General features: G+C 40.2%; 1 protein-coding gene across 3 annotated transcripts; it reads right to left on the reverse strand.

Annotated features, from left to right (window-relative positions):
- Positions 1-1,979: 1,979 nt before the first annotated feature.
- On the reverse strand, positions 1,980-23,393 carry glcci1b (glucocorticoid induced 1b). Of its 3 annotated transcripts, none has more exons than XM_084727604.1 (9): positions 23,004-23,393; positions 22,486-22,859; positions 17,115-17,260; positions 8,494-8,583; positions 5,938-6,063; positions 4,951-5,088; positions 3,296-3,485; positions 2,744-2,864; positions 1,980-2,429 (listed from the first exon to the last, which is right to left on the reverse strand). In XM_084727604.1, the coding sequence occupies exons 2-9, from the start codon at positions 22,787-22,789 to the stop codon at positions 2,078-2,080; spliced, it is 1,467 nt and encodes a 488-aa protein (XP_084583730.1). In that variant the 5' UTR covers positions 22,790-22,859; positions 23,004-23,393; the 3' UTR covers positions 1,980-2,077. The 3 variants fall into 3 exon arrangements, with proteins under 3 accessions (XP_084583730.1, XP_084583727.1, XP_084583729.1); XM_084727601.1 differs by having other exon boundaries at positions 17,115-17,263; positions 23,004-23,386; XM_084727603.1 differs by having other exon boundaries at positions 5,938-6,060; positions 17,115-17,263; positions 23,004-23,385.
- Between the last annotated feature and the right edge of the window lie 1,528 nt (positions 23,394-24,921).

The raw sequence follows: 24,921 nt of genomic DNA on the forward strand, positions 1-24,921 counted from the left end.
GTTATACACAGGAGAACTGAATCATCATTGCCAAACATGGCAACCATTCCTTAACTGCACCACACAATGAGCTTGTGAATAAAATCAGAATTAGTATGATTGAAACTCTTGGAGCTGCAAGCAGAAGAGAGTATTTCAACTTAATTTGTGTGGAATGTGTTGCATATTGTTCATATTTGTGTTTCTGTGTCCAAGTGGCTTGATAGACCAAAGTTTTGGAATGAAACATTTACTAGTTTACTAAATCAGTCATGTTTTCTTTTTCTATATGTTCTGGTGATATAACTTGTGCAGGTAACGTTAGGGCACATCTGGTTGGATCTGTATATTAAGCCAAACTGTGTTACACAAAAAAAATGTTAGTGTAGCTTTACTTCAAACAAAAATCAATTGCACACTCAAGTTCTGATTGTATTAACTTACAAATTGGTCTAAAATAAAAAATAGTGATTATCATCTCACTTAAAAATAAGTGCTTCGGCTTGGTTTAATGATTATCGCCTGTGTTTGAAACACTATGAACCAGTGTTTAGATGTTGCAGAACTGTTTATAAACAAAACAAAGTGCACATAAACATTCTGCTTCTGGCACAAAAATGGTGCCTCTCGTCCCTAATACATGACAGGCCTTTCATTGTTTTGTCATTTGCTTTGGTACATATTAAACAAAGGGGTGAAAACAAACAACATATTTGTCAACTTCTCAATTTGCGAGGGTGTAGCTTATGTAGCTAGTTGCGTTTACATGAGTACTCACGGTTGATCAATGCAACAGCGATCTCTGGAATGTGTCATAGCACCTGAAACTCTAACCTGAACAGGTTAATTCAAAAGTCATCTGTCACAAGCTGTGACATCAATCTGTTAATTCAGTCTGTAATAACCTCCCTCTCCAGGGAAAAAATAAAACATTTCTGCAAAAGACTGGAATGTCTTTCTGTAGAATAAAGTCATAAACACTGGGGAAAGGCAACATAGTCAAAGCAAGTACATTCCACATGACCTGAGTTACTGTACTGTGTAGTGTGGGGCAATAAAACAAGGCAATGGGGGGGGATTGTGTGCTTCGTGACTGATTATTTGGTCACTGAAAAACAGTTGATTTGCATTTTGTGTTCAGCTAACCAAGTTTAAATAGTGATCAGACTTGAAATAAAGATCTAGGTCTTGGCCTCTAAGCCTGCTGTGTGGAGCCTGCACTCCAGCAACTGCTCGTTTTACATAGACACCGACTGTGCTTTAAAATAAACACACACACAAAAAAAAGGCCACAGCCTGTATCTTTCTGAGCCAGGTTTAACAAGTGCAAACATTGTGGTTAATATGGGACTATGTATTCTCTGTAATGTAAGACATCCTGATATGTTTAAAATATGAATTGAGCATTTCCCATCCTGTCAAAAAGCTTATGTATATGTACTTTAGATGTTAGCTTGCTGAACACTGAACAGCTAATAAGCTGGTTAGATAACATGAGTAGAATGTGTTTTTCTGATACCTTACAGTTGTTTCGTGTGAAGGTTTATGATTTTTCCTTTTTTAAATTCATCTTGATAAAACTGCAGGCACTACATAACACAATAATTTGAGCAGTAATTTCTATTTTTTGCAAAAGAGAAAGCAAAGTTATTTTTGTTATCTGTGTCGTCACGGTACAGAGGAGAAGGCTAGGTTAGTGATGAGTGAAGGGACGCTGTGCCCAAGGTCAGCACACTCTTTTAAGTCTGGACGACATTTATCAAACCATCAAATTTTCTTGATAAAACATCAGAGTTCACCGACAGGGGCACACACACACCGGGACCAAGCAGAAATGCTTGTGCAGCAGGATGCTGGTACCATTATCCTCCTATGTGTTTGTCATTTCCAGACCTTGGGCACTCCCTGCTGGCTAACGTTAGGATTAACGGAGTGCAAGGGTTTTTTGTTTTTTTTTGGTTTTTTTTTTTTGCTTTTGTGTTTTTTTGTTGTTGTTGTTGTTGTTTTTTGTTTTTTTTTTACTTTTATTTTACAACCAAACCACCTGACTAGCTGAAATGTTTTAGCTGTAGGTGGTTTGGTCATGAATACCTGAGGACTAGCTGGTGAGGAGTACTTGTGCTGAGCCGTCTTTCCCCACATCTGTGTCGGGGCTCGGGCCGTCTGTGCTGTTGTCTGTGTTTATGCCTGTGCTTGTGTCGGTGCTCCTGTCAGCGGAGGCTGGATAGGTAGCTAGTGGTGCAGTGGGCAGAATCGGGGTCACCTGAGGCCCTGGGCTGTCGTTGCCATGGAGACTGGGGTTGGCGGAGGAGCAGGACGAGGGAGAGACGGGAGAGAAGAGGGAGGAGCAGAGGAGTTTGACGGGGCAGAAGGCAGAGCCCCTGGGAATGAAGTTTACCTTGTTTTTGTCAGGGCACGAGAAGAGAGGGAAACCTTTTGATTTGCCGGACCTGAAGACAAATGAAGTGGAGCTCAGTATTTTTGCTTATTTTCCATTTCCATGACTGTTCTGCTAGTTGTTTATCCTATACAGCCGTTTTGCCCTCATCCCTGCCACCCACAATGCAAATAAGCTCGTTAGCTTTGTTGTACTATCCTCTAGCAGGATCTCAGAGTCCATGAAATAGTACAGTAAACTCTATTGTTTTAATTTCAGTGATCCATAGACTCAGACAGAAGCACAATTGTGCAGCCTCAATGTTTCAAATATGAAGGTGCATTAACAAATTGATCAGAAAATTTAAAAACAAGGAAAAATACTTACACCATCTCCTCAAACACTTTGACCCTCTCACAGCCCTCTGGAGGTTCCCGTTTGAACATGTAGCTGTTGTTAGGTTTGGGAGAAGTGGCAAATTTGGGGAGAGGAGAACTGCACAAATTGTCTGAAAACACAGTGAAGAACAGAACGGTTACTATATCGTACTGCTTCTGTAGTTATGAAACAGAAAGTGGAAAATATATATACATACATATATATAAATATATATGTATATATATATATATATATATATGTATATATATATATATATATATATATATATATATATATATATATATATATATATATATATATATATATATATATATATACATACATACATATACACACATAGAGCTGGTAACATCTTTATAACCCCCACATGTAGTCTTCAGTCCCAACCAACACGGACTTAAGTGAATTCAAGTATTTTATCAGACTTGGTGCAACCACACAAGGCTTCATACAACAAAACAGACTTAAATTTGTAAAATCAGTGGCATTTCCCTTTAATGCACTAAACAATAAAGCTGTACGTGTCAAACAAAGGCATACCTTTGTCGATTTCCTCTGCAGAACAAGGGCTTCCATCAGGGGAGTGGAGGTGGTCGGAGCTGCAGGGGCAGGCCAACGGGCTGGAGTCACTACTTGAAGGGGCCTGCGTGTCCGTGTCACGTGTGTCCCCACTGTTGCTGTAGTGATGTGGAGGGAAGGGGGCCCGGCGGCCATCGACCACATCCATGGCCTGTGAGGTCAGAGAGCAGAGGAGGTGGTGAGAGGTCAAGGGTTAACGTACTTGGATCCTACAATGGCAGAGTGGTCGTGCTTAATGTTGGGAGAGAATCCTAACTTAAAGGTCACATTCAGCCAACGTGTCTTTCAAAAGCTCCGAACAGCTACCTGCTCACTCACTGGATGACATCACTTTGGGTTAAGAGCATCAGCTAAAACGTCCTGAATGTAAGAACGACTGGAACTCAAAGGCCTCTGGTGTGTTTGTCTGTCTGTTTAAAGGGCAATTGGAGAAGCAAACACCACACCAGATGGTAATACTTGACAGTAGATGAACAGTGTGATGTGCAGAATGTTCTGCTTTGGCACAGCTGATTCAAATGGGAGATCAGCAAAAAAAAAAAAAAAAAAAAAAAAAAGCTTGGTGCACAGCAGGTTGTAAATCTGTAGTGCTGGATGAGTTGGTATGTGTGTTTAAAGTGTGTGTGTGTTTGTCTGCGTGTGTTTCTGTGACTTTCAAAGAGGGGAGCTTTACAGACCTGCCAGGGTTTACTACCCCACATCAGGCAAGATTTACGTGTCCCCTCACCCCTAAGCGATTTAATTCAGGGTGAGTGAGAATATATGCTGTCTGACAGTATAGGGCACAATGCTGCAAGTGACTTTACAAGACTGTGTTTGTGTGCAAGTAATAAAATTTAAGCACAGTCTAAAAAGCTATTTTTGACCATAGGTATATTAACATATATAAAAGTTAAAGTTGACTTATGTTCAGGGGAAAAAATAAACATTTTGTGTTTCCTAGCCAATCCAGTTTGAACATATAGATCTGTTTCACTCCACGTTACTAATGTGAACAAATCTTTAACAGATTCATAAAGTGCTAAGTTTTGTCCAATATGCAACACACAACGTCTGCATCATGCGACTCTGCATCATCTGACACCTGTAGGACACCACACACTCAAGGGACATTTAAGTTAAGAGTATTTAAGCAATTCATTTTTGTGTTACATAGTTGTAGCAAGTCGCTAACTAGTTATCCAGATTAGTTATTACAGATAACACACTAAGGTACAAATGTTGCTCCTTATTAATTGATGAGATGAGAAATGGGGTGCATCTCCCCAGTAAGAGACACGCTGTGCACATTTAACACAGCTTCATTGATGATTTAATTCTGTTTCTTCTGGAGGGTTTCCTCTGTCCTGTCAAGTTTATGACTACAGATTTTAGTTTTGCCCAATGATTTTTGCTGAAATGACATTAATGTAAAGCAGCCTCTCTAATCATTGAAGTAAGTCGTTAACACACAATAAAGAAATCACCTTGCACTGCTTGACATAATTTAAAAAGTAATATAGCCTACAGGAGCCATTGAGGTGTGGGTGCAGGTCTCTACATCGCAGGGTGGGTGGGTGGTGAGTGGATGATTTATGAGTATTTGCATATTTGGATGAATTGATACATATCCTTACCTGTATGCTCTGCTCCCAGTCCTCTCTGATAAACACATTTTCTAGCTCGTGGTTGATGCCCTCCACACTGCTCGGCACTCTACATATGAGGGACTTTGGCACAGGGATTGCTGACAAGGCTGATGAAGTTCCCTTGTACTGTAAAAACCGACAGAAATCAAAAATATGTGAAGAATTATGTGCATATAAAATAACAATAATAAACTCAAATACACTCCCCACCAAACACTGAAAGACATTCAGGCCAATTGTGCAACTTAACACATAATACTACATATGTCCTGGTCTCTGTGACAACAACCTCTGCTTGCAGTATTGAATTGTCGCTGATCCAGTTTCATGAGATTTTTAATGGGTGGAGGCGTTCAGTTTAAATACATGTTGATGAAGTGGGATTAAATGTCACCGGGAACAAAAACACAGCCGTGGTTATGATCTACCACAGGTTGGTATGGGACATAGCATATGACTGTTTGTGTTAATTTTCCCACAGTGAATGATGTGTACTGTTACTGGGCATCTGTTAATGAATGAACTGCAAAGGAGAGAACCGGGCATGCCCAGACACATTCCCTCTCTCCTCCTCTTTTGACACAACTGGTCAGAATGGACCTCCTCAGTCAAATGTAGTGCAACACAGTGCATCATAAACTTGGATAATGATCAAATATGGCCTACACACAAACCTAAAAGAACATGTTACACAAATACACAGGCACTTTCATTTTGAAATGTAGATAGCCAGCTTGCTTCACCCTGGTAATATTCATATTCGGTTCTCTTATCTTATACAACAGTGATATGGTTTGTTCACCATCTGTTTCATTTGTATGTTTTTTGCTTTGCTGCTAAGCTACCTTATCATATCATCGCTGTCAGGGTAAAATCTTACATCACCAGAGTCAGGGTTAGTTAATGTTTTCACCTGAAAAGAGCATGCCAGTGATTCAGTTTGGCAAGGCATGAATATTGACATGAATAACTCACCTGCGGTTGGCATGCAATGCCATGCTGTGCCTGTTGCGACAGCTGCAGCGAGCTCTGCTCTCTGTCTTTGCTCTGTCGGCTGACCTGTTTGCTGCGCTGCAGCTGCAGTCTCAGTTTAGCAATCTGCTGGAAGAAAAGTAACATCACTTCAGCAAATGAGAGATCACAATCGTGTCATCAAGGAAATATATCTGTAAAAGTAGCAGCACAGACATCGTTAAATCTTGATTATGTACATGTATGTATGTATCGGGTGCACAGTCAGGGTAAGGATCAAAAGCCAACAAAATACCACAGATAACACATTTCAGCTGTAAGTCATCAGTGTCATATTTCTGTAAACATGAATTTTAACTTTTCCCATCAGTGAAATGAATGAAGCAGAAGATAATGAGCATAACCGTCCACATATACAACTGTAACTAACATGTATTTTTTACAACTGATTTATCTGCAAATTGTTTGATATTCAATTTACTATAATATTTAGGCAAGCAATTCAATGTGTGACACACATCTGTGTCAATTAATCAACGAATCGTTGCAGCTCTGCTCCCATGTATTAAACTGTTGGCCAAGAAATAAACTTGTATGAAAACAATTGAACAAAAAATGTTAAAAAATGTTGTGTTTAGTTAAATATTGTAATTGATGCAACAGTTCTTAACATCCTACACTAATACGATTATTTTGCTAGTTTCCCAATAAGGATGGCTTGGGAACCTTCTCCTCTTATGTGGCCTATAATATTATATTAATATGGTTTTTCAGTGAAATATGTACTAGATATATGTGCACTGTGTGGATCCATAAAGACTGACTTTATATGCACTATGGTACTAGCCTGCAGCAATATTCAAGTAATCAGCCATGCATGTCTAGTGATGAAAACAAGTTAGGTCAATGGGTGTCTCTGCATTTGGCCCAGTATCAGCCTAAAAACAGGATACTCTTTGTGAGCCAAATAGACGCAGTTGTACTATGCAGACAAAGGTGTGGTCTTCAATGCTGATCTTGTAATCCTGGCAACACAGTCAACAAAGAGACTTGCTTTTTTCATAGATGTCCTCCCACACATGTAATCGCAGAGGTTAAGAGAGCTTGAATACAGGTCACTACATTCATTGAGTGACCGCAGCAGTCGATAATGACAAGTCCAGGCAATGCCGATGTAATCTCAGAGGATGAAAAAGACGTGTTTTCCTGACTGTGCTATGCTATTGATTGTACAGGCCAAGGCCTGGGACTGTCTGTAAAAGCTGAACACTACATTCTTCTAGCGAGTTCTGTTATAATGTATGCCTATATTTACACTTCAATGTGATTTATAAAATCTGATTCTCACAATCACATTTTATTATATCAAACTGCTTTGAGTCCACAGCTGGGAAATAGATTTTGTGAATCTCTTGTGGCTGTTACTTATCAAAATATGTCTCTTCCTGTCTCCCCATTTACAACTGTTGGCATTACTTATGTGCAATGTAAATTCAGATAGCTCAAATCCACAGAAAGTCCAATTCTACACACAATAAAAGCCATCAACACTTAAATTTCCCATCTTGACAATTTAATAGTAAAGTGAGAAAAATCAAATTCTTGTGCATCCAGATCTATCATTTACTCTCACCTAGCATAATCAGAAAAGTGTAACCATAGCCTGGTCAGCTAACACACGGTCAACAAAGTAAACACGAAGCATGTTCCATCCCAAACACACTTCCTACCATACCTGAGTATCATATGGTTGAATTTATTCTAAACTTGAATAACACCACCTTTGGCATTTTGGTCATAAAAAATAAGTTATTTCTGGAATGTAACTCTTCTGGCTGGTCTTTCTCTGTGGTAGAAGTAAATTCTTAAAATTGTACTTGTGAGTTTTTTGTAAAATGTTTCTAAATTATATTTTATTCTGGTCAATACTAACAAAAACCCCAGGACATCTGTGTGCCATTAATAATTCTGGAACTGAAATGAATATTGATGACATACAGATGTTAAATCTTGTGCTGGAAGCAGAAAAATATGACTGTCTATTGTGTTGCACAGGCATTTGTCAGGTTTTCGAGTAACACGAGTTACCCTGAATCGGTTTACTCAGTGCAACATAAAGAGGGAATAATATGGTTGTTTCACCCTTGAGAGGATCTCCTGCATTGTCTCTCAAAAACAACAGGCCATAATGAGATGCAAGGGTGCAGCTGAGTGGGAAAAAAAGAGGGGAGAAAATGGATAAATTTAGACTGTGGTCTGGAGAGCTGGAGACCTAATAGCTCCATGTGGTCGGCTGGTTGGCCACCAAGCCCAGCAGATAGACAGGAGTGGAAACCAACCTTGAGGAGCATAATATTTAGGCTGACCTCAGACCCTGACAAATAAAACATATTTTGAGTGAGCTGAATGAACCTCAGAAATGACAAAAACCTCTCTGAACAGGCTGTGTGTATGTTTTAAGCTAGTCTGGCTAGAGCTGGAGAGATTACTGATACTACTGCCTGTGTTAATGTACTGTCTGTGGCAGGTGTGACTTAAGGATAAGACAGGTGAATCTACCTCTTTGAGGTGGTCTGCGCTGCCCCAGGAGGCTGACCGCTGGTGAGGACTTCCCTGTTCTGCTCCCTCATCAATCCAGAGACCTGGAGTCTGAAACACACATAACCACAAGATATAAAATTCAACACACACACCTCATGCTACTGATACATACACTTACTGTACAGTACCACAGCTATCAAATATATACATATCTTATGTTGAGTAGGCGCACAAAGACCAGTGTGATGTACATCTGCACAAGAGCACAAACACAAGTTTCCATTGTGGGTGGATGCAAATATACCTAAACAGAATACCTTTCATCACCCTAAGCCTGAGATTAACTAACCTGCAGCTTCTGAGATTTGTTTACGTGGCAGGGCGGCCTAATGTTTACATAGATCAGATAACTGAAAGGTTACAGATGTAGTCCTTGTTGAGCCTTGCTGAATATATGCACATCAAGAGTCATGAGTCTTATGAAATGTCATGAATTCATTTTTGTTTTCGTATTAAAAATAGTTATTATAAATGATACGATATCTATAACATTCACATATACATACAAACACTTTTACCTACAAATAGTTAGATATAGTAAATTAATTTAAAGTAAACAAAAGCTTGCGCAGGAGAGGTACAAAGCTAAAAGTGTGAATAAAAAAAACCTAAGAACTCATAAGCTGTCCCTGATAGGGACGCAGAATTGCAGATGTGCCACCTCACCGTGAAGTCACTCAGCATGTGAGCATCAACTTAATACCTATAATGTAAAAGGTTTGGATAAGCAGTTGAGAAAGATGTCGGTGAAAGCAGTAATGAGTGCCGTGTGCACAAACCTAAAAAATCTGGAATCAATGAAAATGAAGAAAACAGTCATGAGACACCATCCCTGAGGACAGAACTACATTCAACAGGAAAAACAAAAGTCATCGCATGTTTGATTGCTTCCATTAGTAAGCCAGGTTAAGATAAATACATCTGTGGCAACCAGGGTATGAAACACATTTTTTGTCTCCAGGCTAAAACGACAAGTACATTCCAAAATAAATCCAGCAGCCAAACAAGTCAAACATAGTTCAAGGAAATAATTACAGGACCACTAGATAATATATGCTTACCTTCCAACAAGACATCCTTGTCAGCCACAGGTGACATTTATAAGGACTTTACTAGCACCTGGTGTTAGTTAAGCTTCCACCTTTTCACCTTCAATAGTTTCAATTAGTCTACGAATTTGCATTACAATTTAGTCTATATATACACACACTATGCACCACACAATTCTAGGCTTACACCAGCTCAACAAGTCTACAGGGAAATTTAGTGTTGTTAGTACACCAGTAAAAAAAAAACACCTAATGTACAAAAAATTCCCGACCAGTGAGCACAGAGGCAGTTCTGTCTCACTGAACATGTCTTTTAGACCTCTACTGCATAAACAAGGAAACGGTTAAGTTATGTAAATACATGCAAAAACAGAAACAGACTGAGGATGTTTCATCGGGTTGTCTGAAACCACATACTTCCCCCTGATTATGCATATCAACAGTGCCTCTGGTGCTCAAACAAGTCATCAAACATCTGACGTTTTATGGTCTGCACAGTGGTACGAAACATCTTAAATGTCAGTGTCTTCACACTGTGCCTTATGTCTGACCCCACACAAACAGAAAAACCTCTATAGCTCTCCAACTAACGCACAAGCCTTGCCCTATGATATGGAATATCACACTGTGAATAATGAGGAACACCCGTGTAGCCGTTTGCGCTGGATTGCTGGCCTCGTTTCCCCCAGAAAAGGACAGCGAATTAAATGGGTGCTTGTGCTCTCATAAAGGGACCACTGTGCTTGGCCACGCTGGATGGCAGATGTGTAGCTAGCCTTTAGCATTAACATTTTGTGCATGGCCTATGGAATGGCTTGTGCTGTTTGATGCCCCTGCCAAACATTGAGGGACTCGATGCTGCAGCCTAATCTGTTCATACAGAATGCAGATTGCTGTAAAAGGGCAGGGAGGCTTTATGGAGCTGTGGACTCAGCCGTCGAGGAAAAACTAAGTTCTCACAGATGTTCTATGACGTCAAGTAGGGAATGCTACTCACTACTAGTAACTCAATGAAATGTGAGACACTTTTATTTGGCAGTGGGTGATAATGTATAGGTTTTCACAGGGCTGCGCAATAATGGTTTAAATGAAAAGCACAAGCATGAGAATAAAGCAAAGGTGGAGGTTCATTGTTACTTTGAGACAACAAAGTGATGGTATTGGATATATTTTAATTCATTAACATTAAATTTGGTGGTTTACAAGTGATATTTTCCTTCATCTTCTAGTGTTGCTTCCAGGGGTGGGCAATATGTCCCTATAATAATTAAAACAACATTTTAGGTATTATATATATTAGGTAATCTATTTCTATTCTGTGATAACACTGATACACAACACAACAGCTGTTGAGGTCTCCTCATGGGATTTTTCACTCTCCTTGCACTCAACCGGGTGCTTCTGCATGAGGTGGCAAAATAAGTTTTTTTTGTACTGATCACTTTTGTTGTTACAGTCTTCTTGCGCTTTTTACATATCTGATCTTTTGCAACCAAACCACTTCCACACAACTGAAGTCGCTTCCTTTTTGGGACTAACAAATCCACCATAATATTGCCATTATCATGACTTTTTTTTTTCTATCTCAAAAGAAAAAGATGCATTGTGAACGATACGGCACACCCTTAGTTGCTTCCTTCACATCTTCATGAGCGTTAAATCAGTTTAATCTATTCTAAGACTAGTACACATTCATTTTGTGATTGCAGCTGCTTTCAGTACATACACACACAAATATTTCAGTTCAACATTTAGGAGAATTTATCCTGCAGCCGGTACCCTAATTGTTTGTATTTAATGCTTGTGGCTTTAAAAAGTTTGTGGTTTTATAAATTAATTCCAAAATACTCAATGGTTCAGACAAAAACTGGACAAATTAATCAGTTGTTTTAAATCACAAGAGAGCTAAATACTTTAAAGATGTCAACAGACCACATGTCATGGCAGGTTTGCAATTAAGTACCAAATTTGCCCTCAGGTATCCACACTAAGACAAGACAGTTAAAAATACTGCAGGCTATCTCTGTTCTGTCTGTTCCTCCCCAACAAATTGTCAGTTAACAAGAACACCCACCTTTATTTACCTCAGAGGCCCTTTTATCATGCTAGTTCTTGAACTTCCGGCCCGAGTTGTGTGCTTTGTAGACTTGTGTGCCAGGTGTGGTGCCTGATAATGTACTGCTGTGAAGATAAAACTAGCCTGCAGCATGCTTCCCATTATGATTCCCACCCAAGGGGTTACATACAAGCAACATCCTCAAGAATCCAGCTCTGTTCCAAAGCAGGAAATAATGACTGGGCTTCAATAGAATTGCAGTGGAATTTGTGGTGTTTGTTTAGATTGCATGCTGAGACATGCGAGCAGAGTGCCACTGCTATCATTTGGTGTGGTTTAGAGATGAGGAGAACATGCATTCTGACTTGGTGAGTTGACTATGTGTATCTGTTATCTTGTGCATGTCTGAAACTCACTGAGCATTCCAACAAAGGGATAAATGTCTCTCAAACGGCATTTCTGTTGTTTAGTCTAACTTCAAACTGTATTCTTCTATATTCATTTAGCTAAAATGAAGTAAAAATAGGTCACAGTGAAAGCAGATACCATGAATTACATGGGGATGGATATTGAGAGGTGGTACTGAATTGGAACCGGTTCCTCACTGGTCAGTTACGAAATACTGAAAACCTCCAGGCCAAACAATACTGCTATTGGTATTTATGTCACTTTAATTCGCTGTATTTTAGCTGTCATTTTGAAATTTCCTACCATCACCTAATGATGATGAAGCTGCCAGCATAAGGAGATGACATTTGATGTTGCGCAAATGTGTGTCTTTACACTGTGTGCTCTTCACTCATGGCTGACAGAACTAAACGTATATGTAAAGTGTGGGCTCACTTTACTAAATTAACAAAAATGAAGCTAAATGCAATATAACTTGACGGTCTCAACCTCGTCAAGTCAAGGTAACGCTAGTTACTGTTACAAAAGTAATTCTGTAGTTATTCAGGACAGGACAGTGTCCTGTGTCACACTCTTCTAATCTATGTTCCTAAACAATGCCACAGACAATGTCAGTCAGCAGTAACCAGAACTTTGTGAGTGAACAGTACAAGTCAGTCACCAAATCTAACCCATTCTTCATTGCCAGATGAGGAAAAATAACAGGAAACACAGCAGAATGCCAAAGGGCTGTCGCCAAGTTTCTTGTGAAAGATTTACAGCCGTTCATTACAGTGGCGTCTACTTAATTGCCAACAGGTAGCATGGCATAAATAGCTAACTGCTAGGTAGCCTAAGTTAAGGCAGATATAACTAATGTTATATTACTTATGGTTGTTAATATTTTCATCTGTAGGGAGATGACCACCCTCCAATTAAAAGACTGTTCAATCTTTTCATGTATCAGTATCGATAAGCAGAATCTGTATCACTAAAATCCTAACTTTATCCATCCTTACAGCCATAAAACAGGATTAATTGTATGTGTCAATCTAAAAATCCTGCTACACCAAGTCAAAAGTTGATTGCCTGGTAATGGCAGGCCGTCGTTACACAACTTTGGGCAATTTGTGATTGGCACCAACTACCCTTGAGTAGTATAAAGGTATTACAGTATACCAGGGTAAAAATTCCTACAGTATGATTTTCAATACCGTAGTAAATTGATAAAAGATGCTGTATTGTAGTGCAAAGGTTACGCCAACAGTGCGCATTCTCTATACTGGTGGACAAAGCAGCCCAGCTGAGCTGAGAAACAGGGCGTCTACATACGAACTGGAGTTATAGGACTAGCTAATAATACTCCCTGTTTGGGAGTATTTTCGGTTTAGCCCTGATGATAAAGGTAAGTTAGCAAATACTGCAGACTACTGTCAGAGGAGCATATCGTACTGAGTGCGCAACTTAAGCAAGCGTGAGAGAGGTCGAGTGGCAGACTAATTACTGTCTGTCTATGGTGGTAGAGAGTGACGATAAATGTTTGCTGAGTGGAGGAATAGGTGAGCAGTGAAGTTGTTGGTCTGGCAGTACATGCAGTGCAGTGCAGGTTTGAGTTTGTCAGTGAATAAAGCCTGCAGCTTCTCAAGAATGAAGATGTGTGAGTAAACGCCCAAGCCTAGCACCAACAGTTTTATCTGCACAATTCAATCAACTCCAGGCCTATAATGAGAAAGTTTAAGTAGATTTACCATGGCATGAAAAATAGGAAGCTATTTTTTTTTAGTTTGTTTTTCACTTATGTTTTCAGATTACAAATACGGACTGCTGATTAGTTAGTTCCCCTCATGCAGGCGCAGAAGGTACATGCATGTCAGTGGTCAGCTGGCCATCGGCTGTAGTCTTTGTGTTGTACTCAAGTGCAACTTTTAACAGAAGACGTGAGGCAACGCAAACTGTTTGATCAGCCTGCCTTTGTCGGCGTGAGTTCTTTGAGGTCGGCTTGGTGTGTCAGGGCCCTAATCTTCATACAGACATTCTCTGTGTTCTGTAACCACAGGGCCTAGGGCACACAGACCTATCCCGGAACAGTGATTAGCATATGTATGGGCCCTCTGCTCCTCAACTCCCACACAAAAGGCAGGCGGGCCATGCAGCCACGAGGGCCAGGTGGTAAGCAGTGGGATTTCTCCTCGCCTCAGCCGTGGCCTGAGGGACAGGTGCAAACAACTTCACCTCCATACGAGGCTACATTACAGCTCAAAGGAGAGGCTGTCTTGAACTTGTGCAATGCACAACAAAAGAGGCCGGGGGACCTTTTGTCTGCTGCTTTCTGCTGTTGTTTTCTTATAAAAAGAGCTGGGCCCAGGCATAGCTTGTTAACAGGAAGTGGTCTCTGACTATCCTTGGGGGAGTTTGTGCATTTAATCGTTCAAGGACTGTCAAGTGTGTCACACTCTCCCACATCATTACAACATAGCCAAATGTTTTCCATCTTAAATTTCCACAGCTTTGACAGACATAAATCTCTTTACTGGATTTTAATTTTGGCCTTCAATCAGATCTTTGCTGATAATGGCAGGGAAACATAGATGAGGCCTTGTCAGTATATAGCACAGGCAAACATCGCAATGTGGCAAAAAAAAAAAAGTGGGTCTACAAGATCAGTGTGTATACGTGCCCAGCAGTTTTTGCGCAGCAACATTTTTCAAGACCTGATAATTATCAAATTGATTTTCCATACTTGTCCAGCCTTTCCAGGGTTGCACAGGAACCCTGTAATTAGAGGTGTTTACTCTACATACAGCCACTTGCAAGGGATCTTGCAAGGCCCTCTCACCACTTCCTCAGCCTACACACAATGAAATACGAAGCAAATGAGGGGTTAAAGGGATGAAGCCCATGTAAATGAGGCTTGGCGGTCTTCATTCAGACACATGAAAGGCTTCTGTTAGCAAAGAGGGAGCAGCCCTGGTCATGATCATACATAGTCAATATTCTTTCTTTACACCCAACCCAACCAACCCCCCAAAAATTAAGCTCTTAGAGAAAAAACACATTTATCCGTCAGTCACATGGCGAGATTACCGGGTGATCATGTGTGGGCTTCTATCCAGGAACACTGTGGTCAGGCTCAATGAGAAATCCATACATAGTCTTATGAAGTGTTATAATGTATTAAAATGCTGCGAGAGAATTTCAGAATATTTACAGCAAGGTATATTACGCCTGTACTGGCAACGGACTCCGCTACCCGCTACCAGATTACTGTACCAAAGTCTCTGGCCACAGGATGTAGATTTGACTCCCTAACCAGCCACTAAGACAGAAGTATTGAAGTATTAACTAACATCATCGACTTGGAGAAAGGTGAAAGTGTGTGTTAACCAGGGAATTTACCAGACACTCTGACTTAAATATGGGCCACCGTATGTCATAACAATAATAATGCAATATTATAAGTATATTTTCTTAGTCAAACTTTGAATTAACTTCAACTCAATAAGGACCATATTGGGTTAAACAGTTCCAGTTCATGATTACAGCTTGGTGTTTCTGTGCAATGGGTTTTTTCCTCACACATGACCTTCTGAATATGACTGATTAAGCCATTTGATTCTACTTTTTTTCCCCCATAAGGCAAATGAACAATATGATGGTCAATGAATCATTGCCACTTGCTGAGATAAGTCAACGGATCATGACGCATCTTGTCTCAAGATAAATTTGGTTACAAGAAGACAACTTATGTGGCTTTTGTCGTGTGCTGTAGCACCTCTTCTCACACCTCAACCGTTTGGTGACCAGGGAACCCCATGTCTCTGAAGATTAGTGTTATCAAGCCACCTACACGCCACCAAAGCTGTTCCATTTTTGGAACCAACCACGTTCCCTTTCAGTTGTAGGTTGCTGTTGTACTTTAACTTTATGTAATAATATAGAATAAAATCCCACAATAATTTATGCAGGAATACAGTTGTGAAATGGGAGGAGCCATTTCGGGCGCCCCTGTTTTTTTTCCACAGACAATGTTACGTGACTAAGAGCTGAGCACTTCTATGAGTTGGATCAGCATGAAACTCTCCCAGTTAAGTTATCAGTACAAAAGATGAACAACTGCATTGGAAAACATCTGCTTCACTGATAAAAAGTGAAGGTACATGACAGTGTCCACAAGAAAGGTTGGGGGAGACATTAACTATGACTCCTGAGATGAATTTTGGTATTTCGACACTAATGGCGAGTAAAAGCTAAAGATTAAGGTGTTAAGAAAACTGTCAATACAATCTGCAGCTTTAACCAATTTAGTGGGGTAATTTTGGATGAATTGTGCAACTACGGTGCTGTGTGTTGTTAACAAATTCAATGACAAAACATTTTGAATTTGCCAACGCCTCTTCACCATGGCAACAGCGGCCAAGGCTTATGAGTATTGCAATATGCCAAACTGACAGACGAAACATGATCTCTCAGAAGCAAGGTTAAAATAATTCCAACGGGGAGTCATGACAAAAATCAATAGGATTGTTACATTATCTGAGTGGGTCCCATGTTTCTATCTTGAAGCTACTACAAGGGACATTCATATTGTGTTGATTTTGGAGGCCCCTGTGGAGAAAAGCAGTCATGTTTCCACCGCCGTAACCAAAAAATATAACGTCAAATATAAAACTATCTATAGAAAAATCTCTGCTTACATCTTTTTAACTGGCTAACGTAATTTTGCTTGTATAAAAATGTTAAAATAGACTATTTCGCCCTGCATGCCATAAATTGTTTCCTCTGATTTAAAGGAGAATCTTCTCTCAGATGGTCTTGTTTGCTTAACATATAGAGGTATCAGTATTTAATTGAGACTCTTTCATATCCAGTTGAAAACTCCTTAAATACTTTGCCTTTAAGTACATTTCAGTAACACTGAAGATACTGTTTCTAACAGTTTTGAAATGTAATTGGAGAACTGGAAAAAGAATCACAAGCTCCACTCATGTTGCAACTCTGCTACCATGGATAACACAAATAACCACGGATGGCTCTCCCTTATTCATGCCTATATCTAAGCCAGTGTTTCTCCTCTGGATGGTGTGTACCTGTGTGGCTTTGTCTTTCATACAGGATGGGTACGGTCCATGAGAGTCCCGAGGCCATTGGCCAGTGAGGTATGGCCCTGTGATGGCGTCCAGAGAAGACGTCCGCCGGATGGCACTGGAACTCCGAACCTGTAACTTGGACCTTTCTGCTGTGGGAAAGAATAAAGAAATAAGATGAGGTGCTCACATACCCACATGCAGGAGTCAACACCAAGTGAGCAATGTTCCCTGACACCTTGAGGCATCTTTGACATTCCCAATGTGCCAATTTTCCCGATTATATCAATAAGACTAAGTTCAACAATATTAAAATGTCACTGTGTAATAAATCCCTCAGTGAAAAAATGTGTAGCTGAGGACTGGGGGCCATATTTTGAGTGACACACAGCTCTTAATGGTTTACATTTTTCACCTGAAATGGAACTGCATGAAGTCTTCTCTTGGCTTGGTTCATTTAACTATTTGTTGCAGCAGAAGCACAAAGAGGTACTGTAGCTAGATCTCCATCATAGGGCTGCACAATATGGTAAAATCATAGTGGGAATAATTTGTGGAACTGATCCTTTTTTGCATCACAAGATTTGTAGGGCAAGGCATCTCTGCAGCACCACAGGACTTCATTAAAATGCTGTTTGGTCACACATTTGCTCTTTATCAAAAAAAATACAGCTTCTGCAATTGGCCATATCACAATATCAATAATATTGCAATCAATTGTTCAGCTCTACTTCACGGTAAAAGCGTAGATCACAGACTGAATTGTTACAAAATCAATACATTATAATCAACACTTAGCCCTCACCTCTGTTTACTACTGCAATCAAAAGTGTTTTATTGAGACAAGACCTAGCCTTGGAATCTCTTTTTGTTTTCAAAGCATGGACAATTTTTCTAATTCACAAGTATTAGTGCAGGACAAACAGCAGGCTGGAGAACTGAGGCCTGCAGCAAACGTAACTGGCTGAGCAGGAGTATCTGATGTTGTGAGAGCAGTCTGCTGTGAGCCAGAGCAGTTAAGCACACACCACCCACATAAGAACTCATAAACAACCACAACACAATGCACATCAATACTGCCTGCATCCACTCAACATTCCTGCAGTGACACGCAGTAAAAAAAGGAAAAAGAGGAAAACAAAACATGCAAACACAAATATGTAATCTTAAGAACATCATTAGACTGCTGTAAGAATTAGAATAAATGTATCAGCCTCAACTGCACTTCTTTTAGCAATTATTCAAAGTAAATTAACGTTTCTGTATCGTATAGCAAATAAAAGGGGTAGCATAATGTTCAGGAAACATGCTCAGTTACTCTATTCCTTGTCTGAGTAGGCTGAGGCAGAGGACTTTCCAACATAATCGCACAAACCAACACACACAGTCTAAACTAGTATCTACATGAGGCACCCCTCTCCTAGTAGAACTACACAGCAGTTCATTGTTGTTCTTTGTCCATAGAATACACAGGCCTACCCACCCAAAGGTATTGCCTAAGTAAGCTTACTGGGCTACAGTAAAATTCCCTGAAGCATTGTAGACAAAGGAAGCAGGCTAAATTTCCATCAATATTGATATAGGCCAAGCCAGTGCTCTCAGAACTGGGATTGTGGTTATTTTCCATCGTCTCCCCACTTGCCAGACTAGAATAATCTCCTGATGAGAAAAAAGAAACAGTGTGAAAGAAGCCAAGACATCAAAGCAGTCCATCTGCTGATTTCGGGGATGAGTGAGTGAGTGGTGTATGTGATATTAAAGGAATATTTTCAGGTTGAATTTTAATAAGAATTTTCCTTCACCGGGCATTCGGCAAGCTGTGAAAAAGTCTCCGCATTTCCAGGGATAAATGGGTGGTTTATTAACTTTAGACCAGAGGCAAATGTGAAAACAAACATGTGGTCCAAATCAGTTAACCATAGCAGAATGGTTTCCTGTAGATTTTTCACAAGGCTGCATGACACTGGTTGAAAGGAAAATCACGATAATTTAGCTTCATTTCATGAAGACAGTCAGAACAAAATCAAAATCAATCAAACGCTTGAGTTAAAGAAACCTGGAAGGGCCTACATACCACTTTAATAGACATATACTGTCTGTAGACGCTGCACAGACTACCGACATAGTGAAGAATGCAACATGGAATTGCCTCTTCTTGTGCAAGCTTGGTCGTTATTCAGACGAGGTGCAAAGAGAAAATAAACGATGGATACAGTGTCTGATTATACCAATGCTACTTTAAGGTCAGTGTGTAAGATTTACTGGGATTTACTGCCTGAGTATAGCAGAAATGGAATTCAATATTCAAAAGTATGTTTTCATTAGTATATAATGACCTGAAAATAAGAATTGTGTTTTCATCACCTTAGAATGTCAGAACCTACAAAAGGGAGAAGGCCCTCTTCCACGGAGGCCGCCATTTTGCACAGCAAAAAATACAAATGGTATGATTACAGATTCTGTAATTACTTAAACAACTTGCATATTATATTGTGTAAATAAAGCACATTACACCTCATGACTGATGTCGAATCAAACACTTAATCATACAGTTATGGGAGAATCTCTCTAACCACTAGCCCACCCTGTAGTTAATCTTACAATAATGTTCTACATTCATTGCTCAAGCTAAAAATGTGTTAATTACAAGCAGTTATTTCAGCATTGACCGTCCTCCATGCAATATAATTGACGAATGATGACATTAATCTTGGCCTTGATCTTTTTAAGTTAAGAGTTTCAGCATCTGTCCCTCAGCTGGTCAGGAAATAGCATGTTAGAATAATTAGCATTACTCAGTGAGTCCCGTTCAGTGGTTAACTCCAACAACAAGCTAGTTTGGGTTTGAGTGTATTGAAGTGCATGAGGCCGGTATGCTAACCGTGCTAACGATTCCAACCTTCATAACTGAGACATGAGCAAAACCTAACATCAAAGTTACAGTTCTACCAGGTGCTACACAGTCAGACATGTGCGGGCTGATAAAACTACAGCACGGCTCCACCGGAGTCGACTGATTTGGACAACATGCTCATTTTCACATTTGGTCCTAGTCTGCAGTTTGAATGGGTGACAATGAAGCAGGGCTGTTTCAGCACAGCTGGCACTTTGACAGGGAGTGGGACATTCATTGTTGGGACAGTGTGGTAAGAGAATGATGTCATACTGGTGAACCTAAAAGGTCATGGTGTGGAATATAATACTCTTCACTCCGTCCTTCATCATCAGGCTATGATATGAACTGTTTGAACACCAGTGCAGTCCATTACCATTGTGACGTTGTCTGGTACTAACACTGCAAGGCACTTTGGAGGCACTTTGGTCTGAATTTTCCACAAAATGGCAAGTATTATGTCTTTGAGTGGGTTCAAAATACCACAATGAATATGAAATTACAAAGTGCAAAGCCTGCTGCTTCAGTCACATCAAGCTGGGCTGCTGTGATGAAAGATTACTGGATCCTGCTCACATTGTTACACTCATTTGCTTCTTGGTAGATGTATGTCAGTTTGCATTTTTTGACTGCTCATAGCCACCAACCCCACACAGATATGATCACAGTCGTCATCCTAGGCCTCTCATGCATGTTTGGGTTGTGAGGTCACAGCGATGAAGGAGGGTCGAGCCTCCATCATCACCACTGACATGGGACACTAGCCTGGGTTAGAGGTCGTCTCTTTCTGAAGACTGAGGTATGCGTGGCATGCCACTGGGGTGGGAAATCAACACCAACCGCTAGCCAAACATGAGTGAAATTAGTCGTGCCTGGTAAGTCTGCCTACTCTGTTGTTGTGGAAGAGACTTCGTTTCCTGGCTTGCATGGTACACTGGTCAAGGTTGGGGGTCATCTCATTCAAAGAACTGAGGAATGTGAAGCACGTCAAAAACATCAAATTCCACTCACAGCTCCACAATAACTGCCATGCTGCACCGACACAAGAGGGTTGCCATTTTGGCTAAAGGTAAGAGGTAGAACTATGAAACTTGACTAGTGAAGGTGGTATGATGCAGTTGTGTCATGTGCTGGTACACAGCACAATTGTGGTGAGAATACCTTGTTCTTAAAAAAAAAAAAAAAAAAAAAAATCAGTAGAGAGGAAACAATAAGTAAATTTCATGCCACGATTATAGTGACCAAAATTATCTCTGTTATCGGTATTGAAAATTTTCAGAAAATACTGATACATGGACTAAGATCATTTGACATAGTTTTACACTGAAAACCTCTCAACGATCATGTTCTTTGCAGTCTGTGTTCTCACTGACGCAAAACAAACCCATGTTGCATGCTGCACCTGCATCTGAGGCTGTTGCCAACTTTGGTTGATGCTGGACAGTAATTATCATGAGTTTTTCAAAGCAGTAATAAAACACAATTTTAAAGATAATTAAACTTTGAAACAGTAATAATAACTGCTGGTAAATTTTCTGTTTTTGCTGTGAAACTAGTAATCATTTCAGTGAGGTTAAAAGAACCAGAACAAATCTCTTTTTGTCGACAGATACTGGAAAAGCAAGCTGTATTCAGACACTTCCGTATCACAATGTGCCTCAAACATTTGGCAGATAGTGTGTGGTTGTGAGTGTGTTTTGTACATAAAAATAACAGGGTTTACAGAAAGGAAGCTAAGCTAAAAAATCCAGTTCTGGCCTATGAAAGAATACTGCCACCAGTCTGAAAAAGCAGCCAAAGTGTCGATATTTGGCAGGAGAGGCTGTCACATAAATAAGATTTAGTGGGAAATACGGATTTAGGGCTGCCTGGACTCTCATGTCCTGCTTCAGTTTGTCTCCACATCACTTCCAAGGAGCAGCTGAGCGTGACATGAAATGACATAGCACTTGCCTCTGTTAGCCATGTGGCAACATGGTGAGGCTCAGCATATGTTCTGAATATGCAGAGTTCTCTATGCTGCATGTATGAACTGAGGTCAGAGGAGACAACACCTGACCATTCGCTCAGCACTGCTTCTATTGGGACTGACGTGGCCCCTTTTATAACTGAAAGCACGTCTTTCTGCCAAATCTCTCCTCCCCCTCTCTCCTGTCAAAAGTCCATAAGAAATAAAGAGAGCCAATGGTGCACTCTATTCTTTTTTATGAGTGGCTAATTATTTAAGTGGACAATAGGCCAAAAAGTTAATGCGTCAACCTTCTGCATGTCAAGTGCCACCTTGTTACAGACTTACAGGCTACCCCCTCAAATATAACATCTGACCTACTTTTTGCACAATTAATACAGTCCAGTGTAACTGTATACCAGCAAATGTTGCAAAAAAAGTTACTATTACAAGTTATCAATGGACAACAGCACGTGGTGACATGGCATTTCCTGGCCTATTAAGGCAAGACAGTTGAAAAGAAGTGTTTTTACCTCTGGAAACTGGAGAGTCTGGGGGGCAGGAGGAATCCTTATTTTCGGGGGACAGTCTTTGCTTAGCATTTGCACTTCCTGAACTGAGTGTCGGGCTGGAGGGGGGGCTGGAGCCTCGGCTGTTCGTGGCCCCTCCATAGAGGGTCTGCGCCCGCGTCGGGCTGCTCTGACCCCCACGCAGGAGCTGGTAGGGCACGGTGGCACGGATGGGGTGCAAACGGCAGCTGTTGTTGAACGAGCCTGGGGAGCCCGCATTGCTGCGTCTCACCCTCGGCTGCTGAAGCGAGTTGCTGGGGGCTGACATCCTCCGAAACTGGCTGTAATTCCTATCGCAGTAAGAAAGACGTACTGCCAAAGCTGCTGCTGCTGCCTCTCTAGAGGAGGAGGTGGTGGGGGGAACGGTAAGATAAACATTAGCCTGTTAGCAAAAAAAACGTTAGCTTCCTTTTTTTAAAATTTCAACTCATGCGCTCGAGGGAAAAAATAGCTCCAACACGTCTTATTTGGTGATAACTTACCTGTAAGATACTAACACATGCCGAGGTAAGCTGTAACCGTTACACAAGTCACTTTAAAAGTTGTTTTTGATACTTCTTGAAACGTTTAATTCGTGTTTTCCAGCTCCTGCTCTGTCTTCCCCATCATGTCCAGTCACTCTAAATGACAGTTGTTTCGACCAGACTACTGGCTGATGCGTGTGGGCGGGCTACGCTGCTCGCTCCTCAGCTTGTGATTGGATAGCGGCGTCGTACAGTAACGTCGCTGATTGGTGCAAACTGGTCTATGGATCGTACTTTCATCCAATCAGGTGAGAGATATGTTATTAGTATGGGTGAAGTTTTGTGTGAGGAAATTAAGATGTAAAAATATACATACGCCAAAGTATTGATCACAAATTCGCCTGTATACTGTGTTCAGTATGCGTTACAGTATGAATATATTGCTTTTGATATTAAACATTTTCTAATAACTATACACGTTGACTCTGTACTGTTTTTTTATATATGTATTTTGCAATCTTGCACATTTTATGTCTGTATTTTATGTATTTTCTATTTATTTACTTTTTACGCATTTTAAACTTCTGTTTACATTTCACTACACATATTATGGACCCTGTTCTCACATTAGTATTACACATTAGTACAGTTTTAGTATTGTTAGTATCTTTATTCTTTTGTATTGCATTGACTAGTTTTTGTTTTTCCTGACCTTTTCTATTTTTGTTGCCAAGAGACTGAAATTTCCCCACGGGGATAAATAAATAGCTACCTACCTAAATACATACCCACCTACATATCAACCTACATTACATCCGAGGAGTTTACACTATTTATCTCAACACAGTGTCAATTGATAGCCGTTCTGGAGCTTTTGATCTTTATCTGAGAATCTTCCTCAGCAGATGGAGTGTGCCCCATCGTCATGGAAATGTAGATGTTCATTCATAGCATGTGTTCAATTTCATTGTTTTTCCACTGAGCACTACTTATTGACTCAAAGTGACTTAATACTTTATCCACACACTGTTCATTCAAGCATTGTATACACCATTTACAGTAAAAATTTGACCTCTAAGTTACATAGTAACTGCACTGTGTTATTGTCAATTTATTGTTTATCCAGTGCATATTAATTTTTTATACCTTTACATATATAATAGTTATGTTTGCGTTTGCTTATCTTTGTTTGGGTTTGTTGTCCTTGTTTGAGCTCTATGTCCATGTATGTTCCTGTACATATGTGCTATGCTCTATTTGGCCCATAAAATTGATTCTGGTTGCGGTGAGATTACCGATTAACTGCTGCTTTCTGAGGTCAAGAATGAATTTCAGTCTCAGCTTTTAAGCAAGCTCGGGTGGTAAGTCCTTTGCAAAATGTTAACACCAGGGCAAACTCGATCAGACATTGGCCCTACAGGCCACCAAGCCCCTAAATTTGGCGGCCAAAGTACATTTTTGGTGACCCAAATGTAAAGTCATGTAAAGACAATACAGAAAAGGCAGTCTTAACACAACCTTCCTTAAAAGCTACTACACATGACTTCTCTCTTGTTGATTTTGGAGGCCCCTGTGGACAAAAAACACTGCTATAAACACAAAATATAATGTCAAAATTATATTTACCTGAAAAGAAATCTCCCTTGGTTTCTTTTTATCTGACCAACATACAACTCGCTGTAACTTTTGCGTGGGAAACTGTAAACACAGGCTCATTTCATCTCATTTTGAGGGGAATCCAACCAGGTGGCAGTCACTGAATAACTATACAGAAAGAGCCAGTCTTCACACAGATGGCCTCATTTGCATACACTGGTCATATAGATCCATCGGCATTGAATTGAAACCGTTTCATAACCAGGTGAAAACTCCTAGTAGTAGCTCTAACAACTGTTGTCAACTTTGCACTGAATTGTGATGTGGTGTTTCCTGAAGA

Source organism: Lutjanus erythropterus, chromosome 9, assembly GCF_056507025.1.
Source record: "Lutjanus erythropterus isolate fLutEry1 chromosome 9, fLutEry1.hap2, whole genome shotgun sequence".
NCBI lineage: Eukaryota > Metazoa > Chordata > Actinopteri > Lutjaniformes > Lutjanidae > Lutjanus > Lutjanus erythropterus.